General features: G+C 34.8%; 1 protein-coding gene across 12 annotated transcripts in view; it reads right to left on the reverse strand.

Moving 5' to 3' along the window:
* USP45 (ubiquitin specific peptidase 45) overlaps positions 1-27997 on the reverse strand; it is a 73971-nt gene that overhangs the window by 9775 nt on the left and 36199 nt on the right. For 3 of the 12 annotated variants that reach the window (XM_003404327.4, XM_064289189.1, XM_023543510.2), the window contains 8 exons: positions 27009-27139; positions 21012-21099; positions 10851-10932; positions 8976-9067; positions 7480-7536; positions 7002-7148; positions 2422-3097; positions 1060-1157 (listed from right to left, as the gene is read on the reverse strand). In XM_003404327.4, the coding sequence (XP_003404375.1) occupies positions 1060-1157; positions 2422-3097; positions 7002-7148; positions 7480-7536; positions 8976-9067; positions 10851-10932; positions 21012-21099; positions 27009-27139 (1371 nt within the window). The other 9 variants (XM_023543539.2, XM_023543549.2, XM_064289194.1 and 6 more) reach the window with 9 other exon arrangements.

Here is a 27997-nt window from a genome sequence, read left to right on the forward strand (position 1 = left end):
CAAAGACAGTCCTCAGAGGTCAATTTATAGCAATAGATGCACACATCAAAAAAGAAGAAAGGAACAAAATCAAAACATCAACTACACAACTTGAACAAATAGAGAACAGCAAAACAAGCCCATAGCCACCAGAAGAAAGGAAATAATAAAGATCAGAGCAGTTCTCAATCTTTTCCTTGTGTTTTCTTTCATGGGCTTTATACTTAGTCTTTTCAGTGATTTATAAAATTTTAAAAAATTATCTGCAAATAGTATTGATACAGTATAATGTGAAACTTAAATTATTTCCCAAATATTTTTTCCCCAAGACCTTTACCAAATAATCAACCCCCCCTTCCCAACTGATTTGAGATTCTTCCTTTACCATAATAGCTTTAAATTCTATTCATGTTTATTGAATTTTCTGACCATAATGTTTCAATTATTAGTTTTATTTTAAAATTGGTATATAAAAAAAAACCTCTCCTAACTTAAAAAAAAAAATGTTTACTATTTTCATTTATTCATTCTTCCTGAGAAACTTTAAAATTATTTTATCAAATTCAAAAAAATCATCTCATTGAGAATGGATTGGATTGAAACTAAATAATTGGAGAAAATCCTGACATGTTAAAAGTATTTAGGTTTTCTCTTACAGGGGCAGGGCTCTGCCTTGGTACCCTTTCTGGCATTTAGACCCAGCCGGAAAAAAAAAAAAAAAATTTTTTTTTTTTTTGTGGTCATGCCTAGTCCAAGCACACCTGTCAGTGGGACCATGATAGTTCAGAAAGTCATGTGTACTCTACTACTTACCTACTTGTAAGTGTTCCTAATAAAATTTATTTTCCACTAAAACACGCATACACACACACATTTAGGTTCCTTTCTCCCAAATCTTCAAATATTGTGAATTGAACAATTTTAACTATAAAAGTCCTATCAACTATGAAGGCTGGAAAAACAATAAGCCCCACATGGTAAATTTTTTAATTCAACAAATCACTGTTTAATACTTGACAATATTATACAGGACTTAGAACTCTGCAGAACATATGATAAAAGTGACTACAAGAACTTTACCTGCTGGAATCTTTTGAGATGGAGAATTAGGATAGCTGGAACAGCAGAAATGAGCAATTGTTTCCTGGCATTAGTATAAACCCCTTCTGCTTTCTTTTCTGCATAAAACACAGTAAGTTTATTTGTAAAGTTCCATTTTTATATATCATCTACCATACAATATAGTAAATATTTATATAGAAATATCATACCACATTTTGAAAAGGCTTAAAAAAGAAATTGGACTTCTAGTTATAGGGTGCCCCTGCTCCTTTCTGAAAATCCACTAAAATGGCAATAAAGGGTTTTTTTTAAAAAAAGGAACACAGTTACAAAGACAAAGAATAGGAGAGGTGACACTTGCAACAAAATTTTGGAAGCTGGGAAACAGATGGACTAGTAGTAACTTATGTCAATATACTTCAGCCAACCATTACCAGCAACACATCTATAGTTAAACAAGTTGGGTTAATGACTCACTGCAGTGAGGGGAGAACACACGCCATTGGGAATCATGGGGTGTCTTAGTAAGAGGCTGTTAGAAAGGACTTACCTAGGATTTGAATGAGGCCAATTGTGTATTTACCTTGGATTAATATAAGCTGGCATTTCTTCCTTCTCCTATCTAGACATTTCTTTAATTAAAAATTCAACCTGATACCATGGAGCTGACTCTGACTCACGGAGACCTTACGTGTTACAGAGTAGAACTGAGCTCCATAGGGCTTTCTTGGCTGTAATCTTTACAGAAGCAGATCATCAGTGCTGCTGGGTAGGTCTGAACTGCCAACCGTTCGATAGTAGCCAAGTGCAAACCATTTGTGCCACCCAGAAATCTATTTCTTTAATTACTAGTCAGTAAAGATCAAAGTATTCTCTCCACCTAATCAAGGCTAGAGATACACTGGAAGTTTCTTACTTGCCAATTATCCCTTTTCCCACTTTTCTCTGTTCATCTAAACATAGCTATTATACTGTTAGTTTCATATCATACAATTATTTGAAATGTTCAAATTTAAACTTTATGTTATGAATTTACAATCGACTGATGGGATTTATGGAGCACATTAATCTCACCAGTGATACAATGATAAATTTTAGGGTTATTACTTCTGGATAGATTTCAGACAGCTAGTCCTCTGAAGTAAGATTACATGGATTTACATCTTCAAGGCAGAAAAGGATACTTCCTACTCTTCAATTTATTTCAACAAAAACCTACTGTAGTGCTGAGACACACTATGCATAAAACAATCCCCAATCCCAGGAGTCTCGGCCTAGAGATAAGGTTCTGAGATTCCCTTATTTTGGGATCTGTAACCCTTTAGTTACTTTCAGATAATCTATTAATAATAAAATAGTAATAATAAGCTAAATATTTACCTGCAGAACTGGTTTCCTTTTGGTATTTTTGTTTCTTTTCAGTACAATTCTCACATAGAAGTTTGTTATTCCCCATTAGTAATTCCATAGATGTAAACTGGTAGAGACAGGACTGAATCGAACATTCTTTAGAAGTAGTTACATAGCTCTGAGAGAGGGTCTGAAAAGCATTTTGGGGGCTGTGAGATATCATATGCTTCTCTGAAAAACACAAATTATGTGGGATATTTAGTGGCTGATTTTCTTTGTCAAGATCTCTATCTCCAGATACAGTGTTGCTCAAACGAAGTTCAGAAATAGCATCAGCCATTCCCTCATGACCACTGTCAGTCTCCTTGGTGTATGGCAATTCACTGGCTGATAGGTGGTGAGTGGGTCCATCTCTGTGCACACAGGACACGTTACCAGGTCTAAACAACACAGTCTGCTTTGAAGCCCCTTCAGATTCTGAGGCCTCACTGTCAGCATCAACACTGCTTTCAGAATGGCTGGCTTCTTTTTCACTGCCATCAGTAGGGCTTTCATTCAGAGTTGACTCAGTATTCGTGATGCTTGCTAAAGACACTGAAGAATCCCCATTCATTCCAAGGTTTTCATTTTTTGGATACATGACAACATTTTTCTCTTCTCCAGATGACAATTTTCTTATATGTTTTCTGTCATGAAGTACTTGGTTCTGTAAGTTGACAGTGTTTTTAGAGAAAAGAATCTTGTGACCTTACTGAAAATAAATTCAAATAAGTCTCATTTAGACTTCTCACTATTATTAAATACTATCTCCAGTACCCCTGAAATCCATCTCCTACATCTACATAGACTATATGATCAATAATTCTAATTTAAAAGTAAACCTCTACACAAGAAACTAACAACAGTGGTTACTTACTTGCAGGGAAGGAAACAGGGCTTTGTGAAACCTGGCTATGAGGGAGCCTATTCAACTGTAAACCTGTCTATATTTGTTGATTTTTGAACACTGAAAATGTACTATCTATTTTTACAACAAGTTAAAGAGTAACAAAAGTAAATTATGAGCTGCATTATGACACATGATTGCTAGAGATCTGGAAGAAAACATTTTATTTCTATCAAGTCTTTAATTTGTCTATTAACTGCTGCTTTCTGACCAGACTAAGGAGTGTCAACCTGTTTCTTGTGATAGAAAGATACAAGGACACACAGATAAAACAACCTAAATTTGGTAATAATTGTTAACTGATTTAACCAAAAATTTTAAGCTACTTGAAATATTTCAAAGGTTCCGCAAGGGTGAAATCTTTTTTGAGTCTTTTTCTTTTCCTATGGCTTATCTTAAGGGTCAGGACAAAACAAAGGCAAGGCACCATGAATTACATCTAGACTGGGTATTCACTTTCAGTTATTTGGGGGGTGGGGAAGAGGAATGAATTATAAAAAAGTATCTGTGCCTCAATTTTTTTATCTTCAAAATCAGGATAATAACATTAGGCTCCTGTGTTTATCAAGTATTCTGAACTCCCTGAATGAAAACAAGACATTCATTTTCATCATATACATTTAGCCTACTAGAGGGCACTAGACAAATAAATGAAGTTTATGGTAACATCCTACAAATTCTACTATGCTGAATTTACATAGTAACTTTTTTTTCTACAAACTCCTATTATGTATGAAATATTAATGGTCGAGTGGGAAAATACAGACCCATACAGATTTTAAGTGACTTGCCCAAGATCAACTAGCCAACAGATAAACAATGAAAATAGCTGTGTCTGGAATCCAGTTCATCTAACTTCTAATTCAGTGGTTTCCAAATCCAGGTGATCATCAGAATCACCTGAGAGGGTTTGTTGTTCTTTTTGAAAATACAGACCCAAGGCACCACCATTTAGAAATGCTGATTCAGGAGGTCTGGGGTGGGGTTTGACAACGTTTTAATAAACAGTTCCTCGGTGATGCTGATACATCAGCCAGTGAATAGGAACTTTTGAGCTGGACTATTTAATCTATCCCCTTTACCCTCTGACTCCCAATGAAACATAAAAATACCCATTTTCATTCTCATTTTGTGCTTGGTGGGTTTATCACAGATTTATTTACTGAAAATATTCTCTAAGTTTCTAATACTGTAAATCAAGACAAGATTATTAAGTTTATTCTGAAAAGATATTTGAAACTATATGAACATGCTTTACAATCAGAGAGGTGATAGAAGGGCAGAGGTTAAGACCATGATTCTGGAACTACACTGCCAGGGTTTAAATTCAGACTCTGAAGCTTCTTAGCTAGGTATCACTGAGGAAATTACTTCTCGTCTCATTATCCCAGTTTCTTCATCTATAAAACAGGAGCACCAGCCACATGGGGTATCTTGGGAATTAAATGAGATAAGACACACAAAAGCCCAGAAGAGCATCTGGCCCATAGTAAGCAACACAGCTTTAGCTATTATTATTGGTAGCAATCATAGGAATGACCATATCGGTCTTCCTAAGCACCATACACGTAAAGCACTGGATGAGGTACCTGAGACACAGTAGTAAGGAAGACGTAAACTGAGTTCCTAGTCTCAGAGCTTATAACCTATCACAATAGAAGCAAGTATGATAGAAGATAAGCACCATGGGAAGCAGTCACACAATGGTTAAGAACACGGACCTTGCTTGAATGCCTGTTTCTTCCTTCCACCTACTATCTATATGATCTTAGCCATGTTACTTAATCTATCTCTTGACTCCATGTAATTAATGTAAAGAACTTAGAACAGTGATCAGCACACAGTAAGAACTCAAATGTAGAGTACAATTATTATGATAGGAGAAATACAGGTGCTATAAAAGCCCAGAGGAAAATAAATAATCCAGAGTTGAGTGGCTCAAGGGAACCAGTAGAAATTGAGCAGAGGGTGCTGGAGAATTGGACTGTTCATGAAGGAGGGAAAAGCAAGTTCAAAAGCCCACAGTTAAGAGAAAGAATGAGAAATTTTGGAAGTCTACCTAGAAAGCAGAGTACAAATGTGGAAGGAGAGGAAAACAGACAAAAATGGATCAGACGTATGAAGAGCCATGCAAGCCACTGATTCTGAAGGCAATGGGTAACAAGATGACCAGTTTTGTGTTTTAGAAATCTTGCTGTGATTGCAATGTAGAGTATGGTGTGGCGGTAGGGGTAGAGAAATGAGTAGGCTGCCCTGGTGGCGTAGTGGTTAAGAACTCAGCTGCTAGCCAAAAGGTAGGCAGTTCAAATCCACCAGCTGCTCCTTGGAAACTGTATGGGGCAAATTCTACTCTGTCCTACAGGGTTGCTATGAGTTGGAATCAACTCCATGGCAATGGGTTTGGTTTGATCTTATCTCTCTGACAATTTTGGTAATGCTTTCTTGCCCCATGTCATTTTCCAGTAAAAAATTTCCATTCACTGTTTCCTTTCACTATTTTTTTTACTTTTTTCAACGCTCTGAGTAAGATCAGACCTTCTGCCTTGTACTGGCATTTAACTCCTTTCATAAGCATTTACGTTACTATTTGGGTTTCTTTCTACTTGGGGTTTTTTTTTTTCCCCCTTTCTTCATATTAAACTTTGTAAGGTTTTAATGAGATAACTGTAGTATGATTTAGCAAAGAGGTGAAAAATTAAAAAATTTACTATCATATCAGTATTTTTATTTTATGTCAATAGAATAAAGCATATGGTGAAATCATATTTAAGTGCCCTATTAGCTAATGAAGCAAAGATAAAATTGTTTTTATTTAAAGGAAACAGTTTGCCCTTTCTGTGGTCTTGCCACTTGATGAGTCTTCTAAAAGTTGTATGTCAATTTGTCATGTTAGTACAGATCATATCATATAGAAATGTATTTTTTTAATGAGGTACAAATTCAGTTGGATTTATTTAGATTTATATGGGGTAATTCAACAGCCAAGTATGTTCCTAGTGAAATAACAGATTAGACAATGGTCATCAATGACTGGTGACATCAAGGAAAGATATCAAATATTACTTCGGTGGGAGAAGTATACAGCACTACTTAAACAAATAATTAGACCTGGACCTAATTAGGCCTCTAGATCAAACTGCCTTAGAGAGGAAATACAGGGGTTAGAGGATCATAATAGCCCCTGGGCATGCGATAACAACATAAATTACTACTGAACATGGGAATGTGGGAAATCTGTAGATCAAAAGAGATTAAACAAACACAGCAATCAACTGCAATCTACAGACAATTTTTAGATCCTAAATTCAAATAAGCTTTAAAAAGCAAAACTGAAAAACAAATCTTTATGAGACAACTGCAGAAATTTAAATAATGATTTGATGCTTGATGCTATCAAGAAGTTATTAATGTTTTTAGCTGTGCTAATAGTACTGTGGTTATGTTTTTTAAAAGAGTATCTTTTAGAGATACACACTGAAGTATATATTTGGGATTTGTTTCAAAATAATCTAGGATGAGGGAGAGGGAAAACGTGGAATACAGATAGCTGTGAGTTGGTAATTATGAAGCTAAGTAACGAGGACATGACAGTTTACTAAAGAATTTTCTCTACTTTTGTGTATGTTTGAAATTTTCCTTAACAAAAAGTTAATTTAAAAATTACCTTATCTTTAGGTGAAGGGTGCTTCTTGGTGGCTTTGGGTTGATGATGAGTATTTTCTATAGTAACAGTGCCACTGTACTGACCATGATCGGTTTCCTGTGAACTTCTATATTTACTCATTCTTCCCAAGAGTACAGGTTTTGAAACCTACGTAGATGTCACGTACATAACACAAAACTTCTTTAGCAAATAAACTCTGGATATCATCTACTTTTTAAAATTTCTAATTCACTTAAAATATAAAAACAATTTCCTTAACATTAACTCTTAAAATATAAAATATAGAGTATAACTTTCTTAAGAATTATATTTTACTGTAGACATACATAGACAAACCCTAACATCAAACACACTGTACAATTATTATATATGAAAAAATAATGGCTCTCAGGTATCTCCTAATACTCAACAAATGTCTAAATAAATGAATGAATGAATGTTCTTCACAAAAGCCTTATTATTAGTTTTTTCTTCTTACCCTTTCTTCTATTATAGGAAGTGAAATATCAATGAAAGGATCTTTCATCATGGAGACCTTAAAAGAAAATAGACTGACAGTTAGAATTCTAATACAGACGATATAGTTTTGTAAATTCTCAAAGAAATCAAACTTTCCAGGCAACTTACACTTTTAAGTTAAAAAATTCTCCTAGAATTAACAGTGATTCAATATGGGCATACCAGCACATATTGTTAAGAAAAACAAGATATTTCAAAACCTCAATGAACGCAACCCAGTTTAACTTTACAGTATCATCAATATGATTAATCTGTAATATTTGAAGTAACTCCAAAATAAATTACACTTAGTAAAACTGATTAAAGATACTAAACATAATTTTGGTGAAATTAGTGCAATGTCATAAAAAATACATGAAATGCTAAGAAAAAGCTACGAAAATAAGCAGAGGGCTTGACTTTCGTAGATTCCTTTAAGATAATTATGTTTTAAAAGATAGTCTCCAGCTTGTGAGGGAGAAATCAACTTCTATCTTGAATATTGTACAAATTTAAATGTTATGTTGACCCATTTTGTGCTTCAATGCAACAGGCTGGCAGAAGGTATTTATAACCTTACTTTTATAAGACTAGAGAGAATACAAAAGTAGTCCTTAATCTGAGACTGACTAATGGTTCTAAAGACTTTCCTTTATCATTAAGATCCAATAAAAGTCTAAACCTATCACATTCCAAGCCTTTCAGAAATACTCATTACCAAGCAAACTGAAAACCTGTAACAATTTAAATGTGCTTTAAGTTGTTGTTAAATACAGATGGCATTCAAAACAAAAATTACCACTAATTTAAAAAATGAGTCAAAAGCAACAAAAAAAACTTCAACAAGTCATATAAACAAAAACTTTAAATCGAATGAGATAGAATCATCCAAAGTTATGTTACTACATTATGTTATTTCTATTGGTATTACATCTTAGCGTACTGCAATGTAACATAGTTCCTCTCTTCACAGAAATTTATCTCTCGATTTAACCCAAACAGGTAGCTAACACATTTGATCATATTAAGATAGGCTAAATGCACCACCAGGGTTTCGACCTGCTGAGAATTTGCATTTTCACCCCAGATAAAGTGAATCGAAATCTACATTTTAACAAATTCTTATGTATACATAAAAATCACCAGGGGATCGTGTTAAAATGTAGACCCTGATTCAGTATATCTGGGGTGAAAATTCAAATTCTCAGCAGGGGGTTGAGCTGGAACAAACTGGTTGGAAGCCCTGTGTACCTTACACGTTTGCAGAGAGTAAAAACAAAATAACACATATAAACACATTTACTTAAAAAAAAATTATAAATCATATTTACTTTCTATGGGTGAAAGGTATGATATTTTAAAAAGACTCTCAAGAACTACAGATAAATGACTGCTGATGATTATATGTGAAAGAAAACATAATAAAATCAATGTGTATAATCCATTCTATGTTGAAGTGAATTCCAAAGTACCTACATTTGCACATTCTTCACACATGACCGTGCTAGTTAATTCACCAATAAATATCCGATCTATAAAGTTCATTTTCACACCTTCTTTTCCATATGCTGTAAAAATAATACTTTTTAACGCAAAAAAATGTCAATCATCAATTTAACAATATAACATGCTATCTTCTGTTTATTCAACAGTAATATGATTAAGGCAGATGTCCCATACCACGTATAATAATATATCCTATTATATATTGTTTCTTTTTCCTTTACACTTTTGTAGAGAAAATATGACTGTCAACTATAGTAGTCTCCAAAAAATAAGGAACTGTTCTTAAAATTATAAGGTAAAATACAGCAACAATCATTATTCATAGCAAATCTCAACTGCTCTCATTAAACCTTTTAAGCCTTTGCATCAGGGCTTCAAACTGGTTTGTTTGGTTTGACTCCCTGCTGAGAATTTGCCTTTCCACCCCAGTTATACTGAATCAAAATTCACATTTTAACAAAATCCCAGGTGATTCATATGTATACATTTATACTTTAACAAGATTTCAGGTGATTCTTATGTATACACCTACCTTTTAACAAGATCCCCCAGTGACTCTTGTGAATACATAAGAGTCACCTAGGGAGAGCTTGTCAAAATGTAGATTTTGACTCAGCATACCTGGGTGGAAATGCAAATTCTCGGCAGAATTGTTGAACTGGAATGAACCAGTTAAAAGCCCTGCTCTGCATCTAACCTAGAGGTAGACGGAGGAATGGGAAAGTGGATTATGCTTTTAGGGCTACAGATGCCAGGATCATGGCTATGGAAACAACAGAGTAACAAAAGACAAGGAAATATAACAGTGTAAGGAATTAACATAGGCAATTATAACTCAGTTATTAATATATTATTTAATATTCATTTAGAAATAGTATAGAAAATTAAGACATTTCATTAAGAAAAAATGTACAAGGAATTGAAAGTAGATTATAAACCCGGAAAGAGAGTAAAGAAAAACTGGAATGTTATTTTAAAAAAAAAAAAAAAAAAAATGCACTAGATGGCACTATTTCAACACAAAAGAACCAAGTGCATACTTGAGAATGCACATTTTTAAAAATCTTGAGCTCTTAACTATCACAAAGTTTTGGAACGCACAATCACAATGTATATTTGTTTATAAATTATACACATGTAGTAGGTACATTATAAAACTACCCAAAAAATGAGACCATAATAAATAAAATATTTTTTAATGTCTCCTAAAAATGATGACTGCATACTACCATCAGTTAATACATCAAGACAGAATATATAGTTAGGGTATGGTAAGTCATTAATAACATGGGTAAAGCCACACTTCAATCTTGATAATTATAAATGATCAACTTTGGTTAATCATTGTTTTTATCTCAATTTGGCTGATGAAGAGCTAACACTAGGAGCAGGCTGACTGTACACATGGTGCTTGACTTTTTAGTGCTCTCAATAAACGATTTCTTTACAGGAATATCTGAAGCATATAAGTATTTTCTAGTTAAGACTAGATCATAAATCCACTTAACCAAGCTCATGTTAGCTCCAAAATGATACAGTACCATGAAAGTGAACTTCTAAGTGAGACTGCTACTTTCAACATATTTGGGCTCTGGGCCTTTCAAATCTCCTTTAGGAAAGGCATCAGTGTTGATCTGTATATTTGACATTAATTTTATTTATAAAAACTCATGTGGATTCATTCTAACATTGTCTATGTCCCAGTAGAGTACCCTGCAGCCCCTGGAGTTAAGTGAACCCTCCTTTCAAGGCCACTAATTTAATTAGTCCACATAAACGCTCAGCTTTCTTTTCTCTCAAGAAAGAATGTTTCATAGTTTCTTCTTTACCAGCGAGTCAACATACCTCTGACTTTTTTTCTCGTTTCATCATCAGCAGTTTTGGTAGTTGGATTGTTAAATGCTTTTAGGATGCTGGCTTGTATTCTCTGTAAAACAAGGTAAGAATTTCATAAAATAATCTACACTAGAATGTATTCAATGTAATACTCTGTGTTCATTTAAACAGAATCTGGTCTAGTAACAGTCTGTTAATTCAGATTTCATTTTCATAATTAAAAAAAAAAAACACTTTCGAACAGCAAGGTACACTGTGGATCTCAGTTCCTTGTCTATAAAATAAAATGACTGAATTAAAAAAAAAAAAGTCCTTTCCTCACACAAAACTTTCAGACTATAACATAACTACATACTCCAAGAATAAAGATTTAAGTTAATAAATAATCATCTTTTATACTAATTGGACCCCTAATCAGTGAATGGTCTTCTCTAATTTATACTGGGAAACCCTGGTGGCGTAGTGGTTAAGAGTCATGACTGCTAACCAAAAGGTTGGCAGTTCAAATCCACCAGGTGCTTCTTGGAAACCCTATGGGGCAGTTCTACTCTGTCCTATAGGGTCACTATGAGTCGGAATCGACTCGACGGCAATGGGTTTGGTTTTTGGTTTTAATTCATATTGTAACAGTGAAATTAAGGAAGACTTTGTTAATTATCATTCAAAAGATATTATTTCAAGTAAAGTCTTAACCACGGGCTTTAATACGTGAAACCACTTTTTGAAATAGACTTTCTTATGTGAAAATGAAACATAATTCTGTTGTTAAAAATTATAACACACACCAATATCACTTATGAAAAAATTCTACATAAAATATGAGCAAACAGAATACAGCAGCACATTAACACATCATAGCTTTTATTCTAGGAATGCAGAAATGGTACAATATTAGGAAATCTATTAAAAAATTATAAGGTAAAAAAAGAACTATTAACCAAATTGCAAACTTTCCAGTGAATAATAAAAACACTACATATCAGAATCTGAGATACTTCCCAGTGTTAAGAAGAAAATTCATGACCTTAAAGATTTAAATCAATTGAAAAGAATAAAAACAAATGGATTAAAAGTCAACTTAAAAATTCAGAAAAAGAACATCAAAACTGAAGAAAACTAGGAGAAAAAAACTGATGAAGATAAAAGTAGATATAAGGGAATTTCTCAGGGGAAGCACGGTAAATAAATCTACTAACTAATCTTAATCAAAACAGGGAGGAAAGTATCACATCACACCTAAAAAATAAGGAAAACCATCCATGAAATTAAAGAAATTTTAAATAATCATAAGCGACCATTTGGCTCACCTCTTATGTAATTAAATTTGAAAACTTTGGGGAAAAAATAGGTAATTTTCTAGGAAAGTACAACTCTCAAAACTAACCCTAGAAGAGAAAGAAAACCTTCCAATTTTCATGGTGGAAAAAAAAAGAACATTGTTAAATACTACTCCTTAAAGCTCCAAGCCCTAACAATTTCACAGAGAAAAGCTGCCACCTATGTTTCAAGGCACAGAAAAAGGGAAACTTCCAAATTACTTTTATGAAGAATAATATTGGCACTCCAAGCTGGCAAAGAGTACAACACACATCACAAAAAAATTCTAAATAAAATATGAGCAAACAGAATACAGCAGCACATTAAAATAACACATCATGGCTTTTATTCCAGGAATGTAGAGATTGTGCAATATTAGGAAATTAGCATATTAATAGTTCTAAAAAGAAAAAAATCATTTAAGATCATTAACACTATTTATTAGGTCACTACTATTATTTACCATCGTATTAGAACTCTAGTCAATGCATTTGGATAGCAAAATAAATCTTAGAGGTATACAAACTGTAAAGGAGGTAAAATTACTTGCAGATGATATATATGATTGTTCACTTGGGAAAGTCAAAGGAACCAACTGAAATAAAAAAAAACTATTAAAAATAATAAGAGAATTCATTGAGGAGTATATTAAAATAATAAAGTCACTACCTTTATACATACAAATAAAAACCAGTTAGAAGGTAGAATGAAGGAAAATACTGTTTATAATAGCAACTAAAAAGATAAAATACCTAGGAATAAACTTAAGAAATATGTAAGAGCTAAATGAGAAAAAATTTACAACAGCCCACTACCTCTGAGTTTTTTGAGCCAGAGAACTACTACCTGGTTTCCCCTACAGCTCTGCCAGCTGCACTGTGACAAGCCTGGCCCAAAGCACATTAATGATCTTGCTCGCTGACTTTTGCCCAAAGAGCTCTTGTAAACTCTGTGGGTAGCCAAAGCCAGATTATGTTCCAGAGACTTTGTCAGCTTATTTTTTTATGCCAGCCTTCATCCAATGATGGCCATAAGTTTGTGCTTGTTACCCAGCTTTGCAAAACTGAACAGTGTATTGCTTAAGCATCCATAGATAGCTCTCAAGACTATTTTTAAAAAATGGAATTATTTCTGTAAAAGTCAAAATAGTGGTTACCTATGATGATGGAAGAGAAATGTTTAGAAGGGAACAGGTTGCTTCTCCGGTACTAATAATATTCTATTTTTTAACCTAGAGATGGGGAACAGTGTTAGCAGTAAATGACTTTTCTTTTTATTACGCTTTAAGTTGTAGTTCTTCTGTATATATGATAAGTTTGATAATAAGTTATCAACTCCCCAATAATTGTGAAACCAAGTTTCTTTATTAAATGGCCTACGATCAGCCCATTGTATTTCCTAAAACTCTTCACTATACTCTTCAAGTGTATTTTGAGAGTTAATGCAAGATTCAAAACACAAATATTTACAAAGCAGGGTTTAAGAGTAAACATACAGCAATTCATACTGTAACATACTGTCTTGAAATATACTCACAGACTAAGGAAATCAAAACAATAAAATTTTTCCCAGAAAATATTAAATATTGAATTAACCTCCAATTCAGATTCAATAAATTTGAAATTATATAACTGATATTTCCTAAAGTTGACTTTTACACTTTGCAAAAAGAATTGATTGAACTAAAATAAGCAAATGAGAATTGGGGAAACTCCATATAGGAGAAATATTTAATGGAGTTAAATGAAAAATTCCAACAATTATCAGAGTTCACCAGTAAATATTTAATATAAGTATAAATAGCCTCTCTAGTAACTAAAAAGACCTATAACTCAACTTTGAAGTCTCTAAATTTATTCTACAATTTGAACTTTTTACTAATGTAGACATTACTTTCAATATGATTTAATGAGCCTTTAGTATATTCTTGGAAACCCTGGTGGCGTAGTGGTTAAGTGCAACGGTTGCTAACCAAAGGGTCTGTAGTTCAAATCTGCCAGGCGCTCCTTGGAAACTCTATGGGGCAGTTCTGCTCTGTCCTAAAGGGTCGCTATGAGTCAGAATTGTCTCGACGGCAGTGGGTGTGGTGTGTGTGTGTGCGTGCGTATGTGTTAGTATATTCTGAAATGTAAGCTGTGATATCACACTCTAAAAAAGGAGTGGAAAACAATGGAAATGTTTCAATTCTTAACTTTTAAACTATTGGACTTTGTTTGTTTTATTGTATCCTAAACCAAAAATTCTATCTTTGACTCTAAACTGTTAAAGAGTTAATCAACAGGTAATTCATCAAGTTGGATAAAATAAATGGGTTTATTTCCATACACAACCCTTCATTGTTAAGAGTTATGCTGTGACCCATTTTGGTTAAAACAAACAGACAACAAAAAGACATTGGTCAGGAGTTGCTAACAACTGCAGCACATTAACCAATTAGCAGTACCAAGATTCAACTATTTCAATTCTCTATTTTAATCTTCTTTCAAAAACAAGAGTGCAAATAACGTGTATCTTAAGTTAGCTGAGACACTGTGCCTTTAATATTATCCTCGATATAACAATGTATTAAATGTATTAAAATGATGTATCTTTGAGAAGATAATAAAACATAAGATAGTGAGAAATTAAAAGGAAATCAGAAGAGAAAAATTGAAGAAGCACACGTTTGGTAAGTTGAAAAGATTTCTTATAGAATAACTTCTTATAATAAATTTGATTTTGCTTATTCTGCACATAAAAAAATTTTTAATTTTCTGTACAAATGATCCCTTTTAGCACCGTATTCAGCAAAAAATGTATTCAAGTTTATATTCATAAGGGCTTTAATAAAACAAAATAAAAGGCAGGCAGTAATTTTTAATCATTACTAAAAGATTCTGGTGGCAGACATTACACTGTAGCCTTTCTTTAATCAAAAAACACATGGCAGTGACACACTATAACAGCAGCACGACTAACAGCTGTGGCATTCCCAGGCCAGACAATGCAGCTCAATGGGTATTCACTGTAACCGACCGCCATGACTGTCCTTACTTACAAGAGTGAATAGGTCCATAGATTTGACATTTTAATTTTGTCACACCATCTAAAGACCTCAAATAGAGGAAGGAAGATAAAAGCCATCAAAGCCAATGTTTCCTGCTGCACTGCCTGAGTTTTTAAGGTACCATGCATCCAAATGCACCATTATGACAAAAAGAGTAATTTAATTGCAACAAAGATTGCCATCAAATGATAAAAAGTAAAAAAAACAAAAAAGATAGGAATAGATTTTATTGTTTTATTTGTAATATCAACAGAGGAAAACAATGCAGAGGGTTTTTATTTTATTGTGTTTTGGGTGAAAGTTTACAGTGCAAATTAGTTTCTCATACAAAAATTTATACACAAATTGTTTTGTGACATCGGTTGTAATCCCTGCAATGTGTCAGCACTCCTCCCCTTTCCCTTTACAATCCAGGTTCCCTGTGTCCATTTATCTAGGTTTCCTGTCCCTTCCTGTCTTATCAACTTTGCTTTTTGGGCAGGTGATACCCATTTGGTCTTGCACACTTATTGAACTAAGAAGCACATTCCTCACGTATGTTACTGTTTGTTTTATAGGCCTATGTAATCTTTGGCTGAGAGGTGGACTTCAGGAGTGGCTTCAGTTCTGAGTTAGCAAGGTGTCCGTGACTATAGTCTTAGGGGTTCCTCCAGTCTCTGTCAGACTAGTAAGTCTGGTCCTTTTTCTGTGAATTTTAAATTTTATTCCTACATTTTCCTCTGTCTGGAACCCTCTATTGTGACCCCTGTCAGATCTGTCTGTGGTGGTAGCCGGACACCATTTAGTTCTTCTAGGCAAAGAGATAATTTTTTTTTTTAATAGTGCTTTAAGTTAAAGTTTGCAGTTCAAGGTTGTTTCTCATACAAAAATTTATACACATTGTTATGTGACCCTAGTTGCTCTCCCTATAATGTGACAGCACAGTCCTCCTTTCCACCCCAGATCTCCCGTGTCCATTCAACCAGTTCCTGTCCCTTTTTGCCTTCTCATCTTGCCTCTGAAGAGGAGTTGCCCATTTAGTTTCATGTATCTACTTGAGCTAAGAAGCACTCTCTTCACAAGTATAATTTTATGTCTTATAGTCCAGTCTAATCTTTATCTGAAGAGCTGGCTTCAGGAATAGTTTCAGTGCTAGGCTAACAGAAAGTCTGGGGCCATGTCTTCCAGGGTCCCTCCAGTCTCAGTCAGACCATGAAGTCTGGTCTTTTTACTAGAATTTGAGTTCTGCACCCCACTTTTTTCCTGCTCCATCAGGGACTCTCTGCTGTGTTCCCTGTCAGGGCAGTCATTGGTGGTAACAGAGAGGTAATCTTTAGTTCCAGTTATAACACCTGACCACCATATAGCAAACAAACTCATGTAAATCATAAGGAAAAAAAATCATCCTAGCCAAAAGAAAAAAATCATACTGTAACTATCTGTAGACACAAGAGCATCATACTGCATTTACTATTCATGAAACAAAGACAATACATTCTTTCGCCACCTTGCCACCTTGTATCCATCCTCCACAATAACATAGCATAGTTAACTTAAGGTGGCAGTGAATTTATGTTAATGAGGGAGGAACAACTCAGAAAAGGAGGGTAAGAACGGTTATACAACTCAAAGAATGTAATCAATGTCACTAAATTGTACATGTAGAAATTGCGGAATTCGTGTAAGTTTTGCTGTGTATATTCTCAACAATAAGATAAAAGAAAAAATATATATGTGTATATATATGTGTGTGTGTGTATATATATCATAGTTACTGAATTAGAGTTAATACTTTTTCAAATAGTAAAATACTTATGGTTAAATTAAATTAAAAAAAAAAGTAACATTTATACTCATTACTGCTGACCAAGCATTAAAATTAAACTTTAATAAGCAGTACGGTATAGAGTTGGACCCCTGGTGGTGCAGTGCTTAAGAGCTCAGCTGCTAACCAAAAGGTCAGCAGCTCGAATCCACCAGCCGCTCCTCGGAAACCCTATGTGGCAGTTCTTCTCTATCCTGTAGGGTTGCTATGAGTTCAAATCGACTTGATGGCAACAGGTTTTTTTATGGTATAGAGTTAGAAAGACCACTAGTTCAGGAGTCAGAAAGACTTGAATTTGAATCTTCACTCTCAATTTCAGTTTCTCTAAGAAAAGGTGATCAAATATTAACTCAGGGGGATTACACTAATGTCTCTAAAATTTAACTAATTATAAATCTCTTAATTGATTTCTTTAAACAAAATACCAGTAAAATATAATGCAGTTGTTGTTAGGTCCAGTTGAGTTAGTTCCAACTCATAGTGACCCTATGTACAACAGAACGAAACATTGCCCAGTTCTGTGCCGCCCTCATGATCGTTGTTATGATTGAGCCCATTGTTGCAGCCACTGTGTCAATCCATCTTGTTGAGGGTCTTCCTCTTTTTCACTGACCTTCTACTTAATCAAGCATGATGTCCTTCTCTAGGGACTTGTTCCCCTGATAACACGTCCAAACGTGAGATGTAGTCTCACTATCCTCGCTTCTAAGGCAGCATTACCCTGTTAATCTATTAGTTTATTCAAACTACAACATATTAAAAATAATTGCAAATATCCAAGAAACTAGCTAGTATAACGTATTTAAAAGACTATTTACATTGTTTTCTCCCCAATTCAAATTCTCGAAAGAACTTGTCCATATAGGTTAAGCATAGACAACTCTTTCAACAAACATTCAGAGCATCTACCATGTAATGGCACATGGGATACAGAGATATTACATAGAACCATTCCTCAAGGAGATCACAGTCTAAGAGAGGTGACAGATAAAGACATAAATCTACATAGAAGGTGGTAAGGCCCATAATCAAAATATATACAGTTAGAGAGGTCACAGGAATGGAGTGACTCCTCCAAAAGTCAAACTTAATTAATTTAATATGAAAGTCAATAAACAGCCAGTTAAAGAATGAGATTGTAATACACACTCTTTGGTAGCAGGAGGGAGTGATTAACTCATTATTTTTTAAATAATTTATAAGAAAATATCAGAACCTTAACCATTTCTTCGTTGGGAACTGGCCACTATAGGAGGAAACAGACACTGCAGTGCTGCAATTCAAACAAAATAGGATTAAATGGAAAAAACCTTCCCCAAGCATATAAGCACTCCCTTTACATTTGGCTGCTTTACTACATTTTAATATACAATATCTTCACAACTGGATCAATAAGCAACACCATGATAAATGGGGAAAAGACTGAAGTTGTCAAGAATTTCATTTTATTTGGATCCACAATCAACACCCATGGAAGCAGCAGTCAAGAAATCAAACAATGCATTGCATTAGGCGAATCTGCTACAAAAGACCTTTTTAAAGTGTTGAAAAGCAAAGACATCACCTTGAAAACTAAGGTGTGCCTGATCCAAGTCATGGTGTGTTCAATCGCCATGAAAGCTGGATGATAAAGAAGACCAAAGAAGAACTGATGCCTCAGACTTGTGGTGTTGGAGAAGAATATTGAATATACCATGGACTGCCAAAGGAACGAACAAATCTGTCTTGGATGCTCCTTAGAAGCAAGGATGGTGAGACTACATCTCACATACTTTGTACATGTTGTCAAGAGGGATCAGTCCCTGTAGAAAAACATCAGGCTTGGTAAAGTAGAGGGTCAGCGAAAAAGAGGAAGATCCTCAACGAGATGGATTGATACGGTGGCTGCAACAATAGGCTTAAGCATAACAATTGTGATGGTGCAGGACTGGGCAGTGTTTCGTTCTGTTGTACACAGGGTCACTATGAGTTGGAACTGACTCAATGGCACCTAACAACAACAATAGAGAATTTAAGAAGAGTATTTACCTTAAATGGAAAACAGATTTTCACCTATTATGCCGACAGTGCTATGTTGAGAATAATTCTGAGGCTGAATCCAGACTCAGCAGGACTTTTACAAACGATTAGCAATGTCAGCCATGAGTGAAGAAAGGGGAAAATGGAGGATGTGTACTGTGTATTTGACATCTTTAGTATCTTACATTTTCTCTGGAAGATCTTATCCTATTTGCATACGAGTTCCCAAAAAAGTTGAATTTAATTTAATATGAAAGTCAACAGTCAAGTAATTAAGGGATAGGACTTTAGAAAATACTGTTATGGGAATCTATCCAGTCCACAAGTCATTCCTTACTTCCTGAAAATTGTTCCCTGAACCCTGAGTGGACCCTAATACAACATGGGATAATAAAGTTTCTCTCCTGGGAATTTAGAATAGGAATTCACAAACAGCTAACTTAGTTTTTGTATAGATGTAACTGCAGCATACGAACTTAAGCCAGTATGAATTGATTTCTCTTATTTGCAGCCAAAGGAGCAATGGTAGTCATGTGCTACCATTGAAATAGAGAAGCAAAAAAACTACTCAGTCTGCAGAGAGATGAATGAAGAAAATTTATAGAGCCAGAGAAACTAGGGAAATAAAGACAATACTTTCTGGGTTCCTGACAACCTTCTTATCCCTTCCTCAGACTCACCTATACCCCCTACACTTGGATTCTTAGATTCCTTTTTCTTTACTTAATCCAGTTTGAATTGATTTCTGTTATTTGCAGCCAAAGGGTATTAACTAATAAATAAAGGGATAATAAAATTATGAAAGGGTGAAAAAAAAATCTTATACTGGAAAAGGAAAAAGAAAGGAAGATAAATAAGAGTTTTTACAGAGAAGAAAATATTCTTTGATGGTTATAAGAAGGGGGAGGGAAAGAGGAAGGGAGAGGAGGATTCACTAATTAGTAGAAAAGAACTAATTTAGGTGAAGGGATGGACAACACACAATACAGGAGAGGTCAGCACAACTGGACTAAACCAAAAGCAAACAAATTTCCTGATCAAACCAAACGCTTCGAAGGCCAGCATAGCAGGGGTGGGGTTTGGAGACCATGGTTTCAGGGGACATCGAGGTCAACTGGCGTAATAAAAACTATTAAGAAAACATTCTATATCCCATTTTGGAGAGTGGCATCTGGGGTCTTAAATGCTAGCAAGCGGCCATCTAAGATGCAATGATTGGTCTCAACCTACCTGGAACAAAGGAGAATTGAAGAACACCAAAGACACAAGATAAGTATGAGCCCAAGAGTCAAAATGGGCCACATAAATCAAAGACTACATCAGCCTGAGACCAGAAGAACTAGATAGTGCCCAGCTACAACCAATGACTGCCATGACAGGAAACACGACAGAGAATCCCTGAAGAAACAGGAGAGCAATGGGATGCAGGCCCCAAATTCTAGTAAAAAGACCAGACTTAATGGTCTGACTGAGACCAGAAGGACCCCAGAGATCATGGTCCCCAGACCTTCTGTTAGTCCAAGACAGGAACCATTCTCGAGGCCAACTCTTCAGACAGAGATTGGACTGGACTACAAGACAGAAAATGACGCTGGTGAGGAGTGGGCTTCTTGGATCAAGCAGACACATAAGACTATATGGGCTGCTCCCGTCTGGAGGGGAGATGTGAAGGCCAAGGGGGACAGAAGCTTGCTGAATGGACACAGAAACACACGGTGGAAAGAAGGAATGTGCTGTCTCATTAGGGGCAGAGCAGCTAGGAGTATATAAAAAAAAAAAATAGCAAGGTGTATATAAGGTTTTATATGAGAGACTGACTTGATTTGTGAACTTTCACTTAAAGCACAATAAAAATTAAAAAAAGAAGTTTTTAAAAATCAAATCTACTTCTCAACCATACTTTAAAGTTATAATAGAAATTTAATACTATAGTTCTGTACCCTCTCATTAAAGAAAGCGTGTCATAAACATAAAGATACTTGACCTTTGTTTCTTCTATCCTCACTGCATCCAGCAGATAATGAAGAAGCTCCTGACTATCCTGCTGTTGGAAACCTTTAAATCGAGGGGCCCTATGATTTAAAAACAAAACGGGGAAGAAAAAAAGAGTAATTATTTCATGGTACATCAACATGTTACTATTACTTAAAATCACTCTGAAACAACATATATTCAAAAATTCCATTTATAACTTTTTCCACTTAGAAAGACAGAATGTGATTACTATTCCAAATAAGATGAGATCTTAAGTATACACTGAGAACAGTGTGGCTAATGTTTACTAAGCAACTACTACATGCCAAGCATAATACTAGGAACTCTACATATGTTAAATCACATAATCCTCAAGCGACCACGTACTATTATCTCTACCTTACACATGAGGGCTTGGAGGGATTATTTAAGTAACTGTAAGGTCTCAAGGCTAGCAAAAAAAAAAACCAAACAGTATTTAAACCTATATCTTCCTACATTAAATAACCAAAACAGAGGCAAGAGATTAATCATGTTAAAACACAGGACTATAATATCTCTGTGAATGTATTTCTTTCAAGAATTTGACAATTAGATTTCTTGTGTATTAATTAATAAAAAGATCAAGTGCTGTTCATGGAGGTACTGACATAGCAAATATTTAGTTGATTTCAATAGCTTTGAAAACTTGTATTTTCTGCAATATATTCCAATGCTGTAATGAACATTTTTACCTTAAATGCAGAATAAATAAATCCTTACCTCACACCATGTACAAAAATCAATTCTACAAAGATTAAAGAGTTAAAAGTGAAAAGCAAAACTGAAAAGCTTTTTGGAAGAAAATATACTTGAATGTGTTTATGATCTCAGGATTGGAATTTTTAAGACAAAACATAAAAGCCATACAAAGAACAGACTGAAAATTCTGGCAACAGTACATCCATAGGTGATTCACAAGACAGGAAACCTGAATGGCCAAATAAACCATGAAAAGAAGGCAATGTAATTTTGAAAAATGATATAACAGGGCATTCTATTGATGAAAAATAAGTGCTGGTGAGGACAAAGAGAGTATAAATGAGTAAAACCACTTCGGAGGAAAACTTTAAAATTTCTAGTCAAATTGAAAATGCTCGTATCCTATGATCCAGCAATTCTACTTCTAAACTCTCGTATGTTCGTGCAACACTTCAATAATGTGTCCATCAACAGAACAATGGATGTTGCTGTTGTGTGCAGTTTTCAACTTTGAGTGACCCCATGTGAAGAACTGCCCCATAAGATTTTCTTGGCTGTAATCTTCACAGAAGATCACCAGGTCTTTCTCTTGTGGTGCCACTAGGTGAGTTTGAACTACAAACATTTCAGTTAGTAGCCGAGCCTTTAACTGTTCGCACCACCAGGGCTCCTTTCAGAACAATGGATAAACGGTGATATATTCATACAATGGATTATACTGTAGCTTAACAGGCTACTATTTTTTTATGCCAATAACAAGCACCTTCTACGTTTGTGTGCCAACTGCGCCCCACCCCTACCCCCATCTTAGTTATCTAGGACTGCTATAACAGAAATACTACAAGAGGATGGCTTTAACAAAAAGTTTATTCTCTCACAGTTTAGGAGGCTAGAAGTCTCCATTCAGGGTGCCAGCTCCAGGGGAAGGCTTTCTCTGTCAGCTCTGGGGGAAGATCCTTGTAAGCAATCTTCCCCTGGCCTAGGAGCTTCTCCACACAGGGACCCCAGGTCCAAAGACACATGCCACTCCTGGCTTTTCTTGCTTGGTAGTAATGAGGTCCTCCTGTCTCTCTGCTTGCTTCTCTCTTTTACATCTCAAAAGAGACTGACTGAAGATACAACCTAATCTTGTAGATTAACTCCTGCCTCATTAACATAACTGCCTCTAATCCTGTCTAATTAACATCATAGAGGTAGGATTTATAGCATACAGGAAAATCACATCAGATGACAGAATAGTAGACAACCACACAATACTGGGAATCATGGCCTCACCACGTTGACGCACATTTTTGGGGGACACAATTCAATCCATAAAATCCCCCAAAATATTTTTATAAGCACCGCTATAAATGTTGCTTACATTTACACCACTTTACATGTTGCTATAAAAAAATTAGCATAGTACACTTATGACAATACCTTGCAGAGGGAGGGCACAGCTGGCATACAAACGTAGAAGGTGTGTGGTATTTGCATTAAATACGGCAGACTTAATCCTAAGGGAAATAATCAGGCAAGTCTGTAGATATCCCATTATTTATCATTAATTTTGAAAATTAAACAATAATTTTAATTATAGCTTATATTTATCAACTGCTTACTATGCATCAAGTAATGTGCTAAGTGTTCATCATATATATTTCACTTAATCTTCAGAAGAACCTGTGAAGTTCTATTATTAATTAGTCTTATTTTAAAAATGAGGAAAAGCAAGGCTCAGAAAGTTAGGTAACTTATCCAAGATGACAGAGCTACATTCTCACTTCTCTTTGTCCTTACTAGCACTTATTTTTTACTGATGGAATGCCTTGTTATCTCATTTTTCTAAATTGTTATTTCCTTCTTTTCATGTTTTGTTTGGCCATTCAGGTTTCCTCTCTTGTGAACTGCCTACTGAGATGCTGTTGCCAGAATTTTCAATCTGTTCTTTGTATGCTTTATCTTAAAAATTCCAATCCTGAGATCAACAGTCAATGCAGTAATTAAAATCACTGTATATTCATAAAATTAAATACTATGCTAGTCTTTAAAAATAAGTAATTCTATATTTTTTGACAGAGAAGGAAACCCTCATCATATTGTAAAGTGGAAACACAGGTAATAAAATAGTTCTATATACAGTGTAAGGATAAAAAATGTGAAGGGATACACAGCAACATGTTAACAGTTCTGGGTGGTAGAATGCAATGGCTTTCAAATACGTACACAATTTCTTCAACATTCCTTATTCTTCTCCCCCTGAATATGGACTAGACTTAGCGAATAGGTTTTTACAAATAAAATATGGAAAGAATTCCTGGGTAGCGTAAACAGTCAATGTGCTTGGTGGCTAACCAAAAGGTTGATGATTCAAGTACACTCAGAAGTACTTTGGAAGGAAAGTCTGGCAGTCTACTTCTGAAAAATCAGCCTATGGAGCACAGTTCTACTCTGACACATATGCAGTCACCATAAACTGTACAACTCAACAGCAATAGGTTTGGTTTTGGTTAAGGCTATGTGCCTTCCGAGACTAGATCACAAAAAGGATACACTGCTACCTGGCTCTTTTGTGCTTAAATGGCTCATCCTAGGAAGGTCAGCTGCAAGGTCATGAGGACACTCAAGCAGCTCTGGAGAGGCCCAGAGGGAGAAGAACCAAAAGCTGTATAAGCTACTCACTCTGGGAGCAGATCCTCCAACTCCAATCAAGCCTTCAGATGACTGTAACCCTGGCCAACATTTGATTGCACCTCATAAGAGACTCTATGCCAGAACTACCCAGAAAAGCTGTTCCCAAATTACTGACTCACAAAAACTGTGAGATATATTGCTGTTTTAAGCCACTAAGACTTGGGATAATATACGATGCAGGAATAGATAATTAATACATAGGAGGACGGACAGCAAAAATTATGTCATCTTGGTGGGACCTTAGTGTTTGGAGCCTGGTGGCATAGTAGTCAAAAGCTATGGTGACCTACGATTGCAGACCAAAAGGCCTGCAGTTTAAATCCTTGGAAACTCTATGGGGCAGTTCTACTATAACCTATAGGGTCGTTACGAGTCGGAACTGACTCAACGGCAAGGGGTTGAGTTTTGGTTTTGGGGAACTTAAAGATTAAATTTCAAAAGAGAAGGAAGATGCTCAATTTCCTTTAAAAGTTAACCGCAAATAATTGTCGAAAACCAATTTGGATTTCCTAAAAAAAAAGAAAACTAAAACAAAAAGCTCTTAACTTTAGTTTGCTCGAAAGTAATAGTATCTCTATGTAGCATATGGTTCAAATTGGCTTGTTTCTGCTTAACTGTTACTGAAAAGGCCAGTGTATGATTTTTTAATACTTTTATATTAATGTCCCAAAAATCATTTCATTATACTAATTCTTCAGTTTCAATACAGCTCCTTTTCCTTTCTACAAATTTGCTCAAAAAAAAAAAGTTATGAAGCATTATTATATACTGTGGAGTCTCTGGGTAGAACAAATGGTAAATGTGCTCAGCTGCTAACTGAAAGGCTGGAGGTTCAAGTTCACCCAGAGGTACCTTGGAAGTAAGGCCTAGTGCTCTACTTCCAAAAAATTAGTCATTGAACTACAGAGCACAGTTCTACTCTGACACACATGGGGTCACCATAGTCAGAATCCTCTTGACAGAAAATAGGGTTTTTTTTGGTTTACAGTATACCATACTTCCATTCTATTTTGAGAATTTGGTAGTACTCTCTAAGGTACTAACAACACACCACAGAACATCATAAAATTAGGATTAAATGTCTTTGAGTAACACTGTTCAGGATACATTTTGTTGAGTTGATTACCTTTCCTCGTGGACAAAATCCAAAGACAACTCAGCACATCAATACTAGTTAGCAAAATGATGGAGTAAAGGAAGGAAGACAGGTATGAATGGGAAGGGAAAAAAACAGTCACCCTATAGCATCTCTGAACCTTTTTTAAAAAACTGCAGATAATAACTGGTGAAATCTGAATATTATCTCTACCAAAATTGATGGTATTGTATTAATGTCAATTTCATAGTTTTGACAGCATATAATGGTTATGTAAGATATTATCATCAGGAGAAGCTAAGTAAAGGGTACATGGGAATTCTTTGTACTATTTTTGCAACTTCTTGTGAGTCTTAAAAGTATTTCAAAATTACAAAGCTATTTTTTAAAAAAGGCCAGAAGAAAGTTGAAGCATTTGTCCCCAAACACCACTCATCACAGGTGGTCTGATAATTACCATTATAATAGAAACTTCAAGAGACTGGTTCAACTTCAAAAGTCAATCAACAAAGATGAATTTCAGAGTAATTATGCCAAGTGAAAGAAGTCAGACAAAAAAAAAGTACACATGGTATGATTTCATTTACACAGAATTCTAGAAAATGAAAACTAATCTATAAACTGACAGAAAAATAGGAAACTGGTAACCAGGGGGAGGGTGACCAGGGGGATGGAGTACAACAGGGCCAGAGGAAACCTGAGGGTGAAGAGTATATAATGAATGTGGCACGGTGTCATGAATATAAACATATATCGAAACCTATCCGATTGTACACTTTAAATATGTGTAACTTACTGTATATGAAATATACCTCAATAAAGCTATAAACAATATCCATCAACACAATTCACTGAATCAACAGGCCAAAAAAGAAATACCATACAATTCTTTCAACAGATGCAGAAAAGCATTTGAGCTTTCAGAACACTAGTAATAAATGATAATTTCCTCAGTCTGATAGGAAGGAATCTATTAAAAAGGTCTACAGCTATCATCATACTTAAGGGTGAAGGACTGAATGCTCTCTCCCTAATATCAGGAACAAGGCAAGGATGCCTACTTCACCACTCCAACACTGTACTGGAAGTCCTCACCAGTAATATAAGGTAAGAAAAATATAAAAGGATACAGATTGGAAAGGAAGAAATAACAAAAGGGTCTTTATTCATCAATGACATTATTATTTACATATGAAATCCTCAAAAATCTACTAGAACTAGCAAGTAGGTTAAACAAGGTAGCAAGAAACAAGATCAATACACGAAAATCAATTGTATTTCTACATACCAACAACAAACAATTAGAAATTGAAATTTTTTTAAATGTGCCATTTACAATAAATAGAATAAAAAAATCATGAAATTCTTAGGAAAAAATCTAAAAAAATAGGTGCATGGTTTGTATGCTGAAAACTACAGAACAGTGATGAGTAAAAATTACATTAGTATTATGTAACTAATGATTATTTACATTAAAAAAGTAAATGCACCCACTTATGACAAAGCTGATTAAAAAGAACTTTAGGAGAAAGTGGTCCTCTTTCAGTCTCCTTCATGCTGTGAAGAAACAGGAACAAGGCTGAGGTCAGTGGTCCAGGGCTTGAAAGTTCCACCATTAATGGAGCCTTTAAAAACATGATCAATTCTAAGTTACAAATATACTCTAAGAATTACACTTTGTTTAAATGTAAGCAACTAAATTGCCTCAAGTATATTAAGAACCTTTATTTCCTAATATATTGCAAATATAGGAAATATTAAAAGTCTTGCCTTGAAAAAAACACATATTTTCATATCCTTATCCTTTACTTATAAAACTATTAGCTTAAGAGTGAAATCATAAATTTTTAATTGTTTTTAACTGTCCCTTAATGTACTCTCTCACAAGTAAAATGACTCATCTACTTATATTTGTAGATCTTCATAAATAAACATTAAACGTAAGTTATGCTTAGTTGGAAAACTCCCAAACTTTCTCTTCTCCAAATATTTTACTGAGGAATAAGAAATTATTATATTGTGATAAGCATTTTAGAACTCTCTTTAATTGTTTTCAAAGCTATACACAAACTGTTTCGCTCTAATGTATACATATGTACACACACACAGCTCAATTTCTAACTAAAATCACATTACTAGTGTCTCAATGCCTTCCATTCAAAGAATACATTTATAGTTGAAAAAGTTGGGTCTATTACTCATTGCAAGGAGGGAGAACACACACCAGGAGCAATCATGGGGTGTCTTAGTTTTAAAAAGAACCTCTTATAGGATTTGGGGTTTGATTGGGTGATTTGTAAGAGGGTCTAAGGAAGCAGGGGTTCTCTCTAGATTGGATGCTGTCAGAAAGTGGGGGTAATTCTATGATTGCGCGTCTCAATAAATCTGATCTCTGTGAGGAAAAACTGGAATGAGGTTAAAGCTATAAGTGGTAAAGAAGTAAATTGGTCTGATAACAATATTTGGAAATGGATAGTGGTGAT

The sequence above is a fragment of the Loxodonta africana genome, chromosome 1 (assembly GCF_030014295.1).
Source record: "Loxodonta africana isolate mLoxAfr1 chromosome 1, mLoxAfr1.hap2, whole genome shotgun sequence".
NCBI lineage: Eukaryota > Metazoa > Chordata > Mammalia > Proboscidea > Elephantidae > Loxodonta > Loxodonta africana.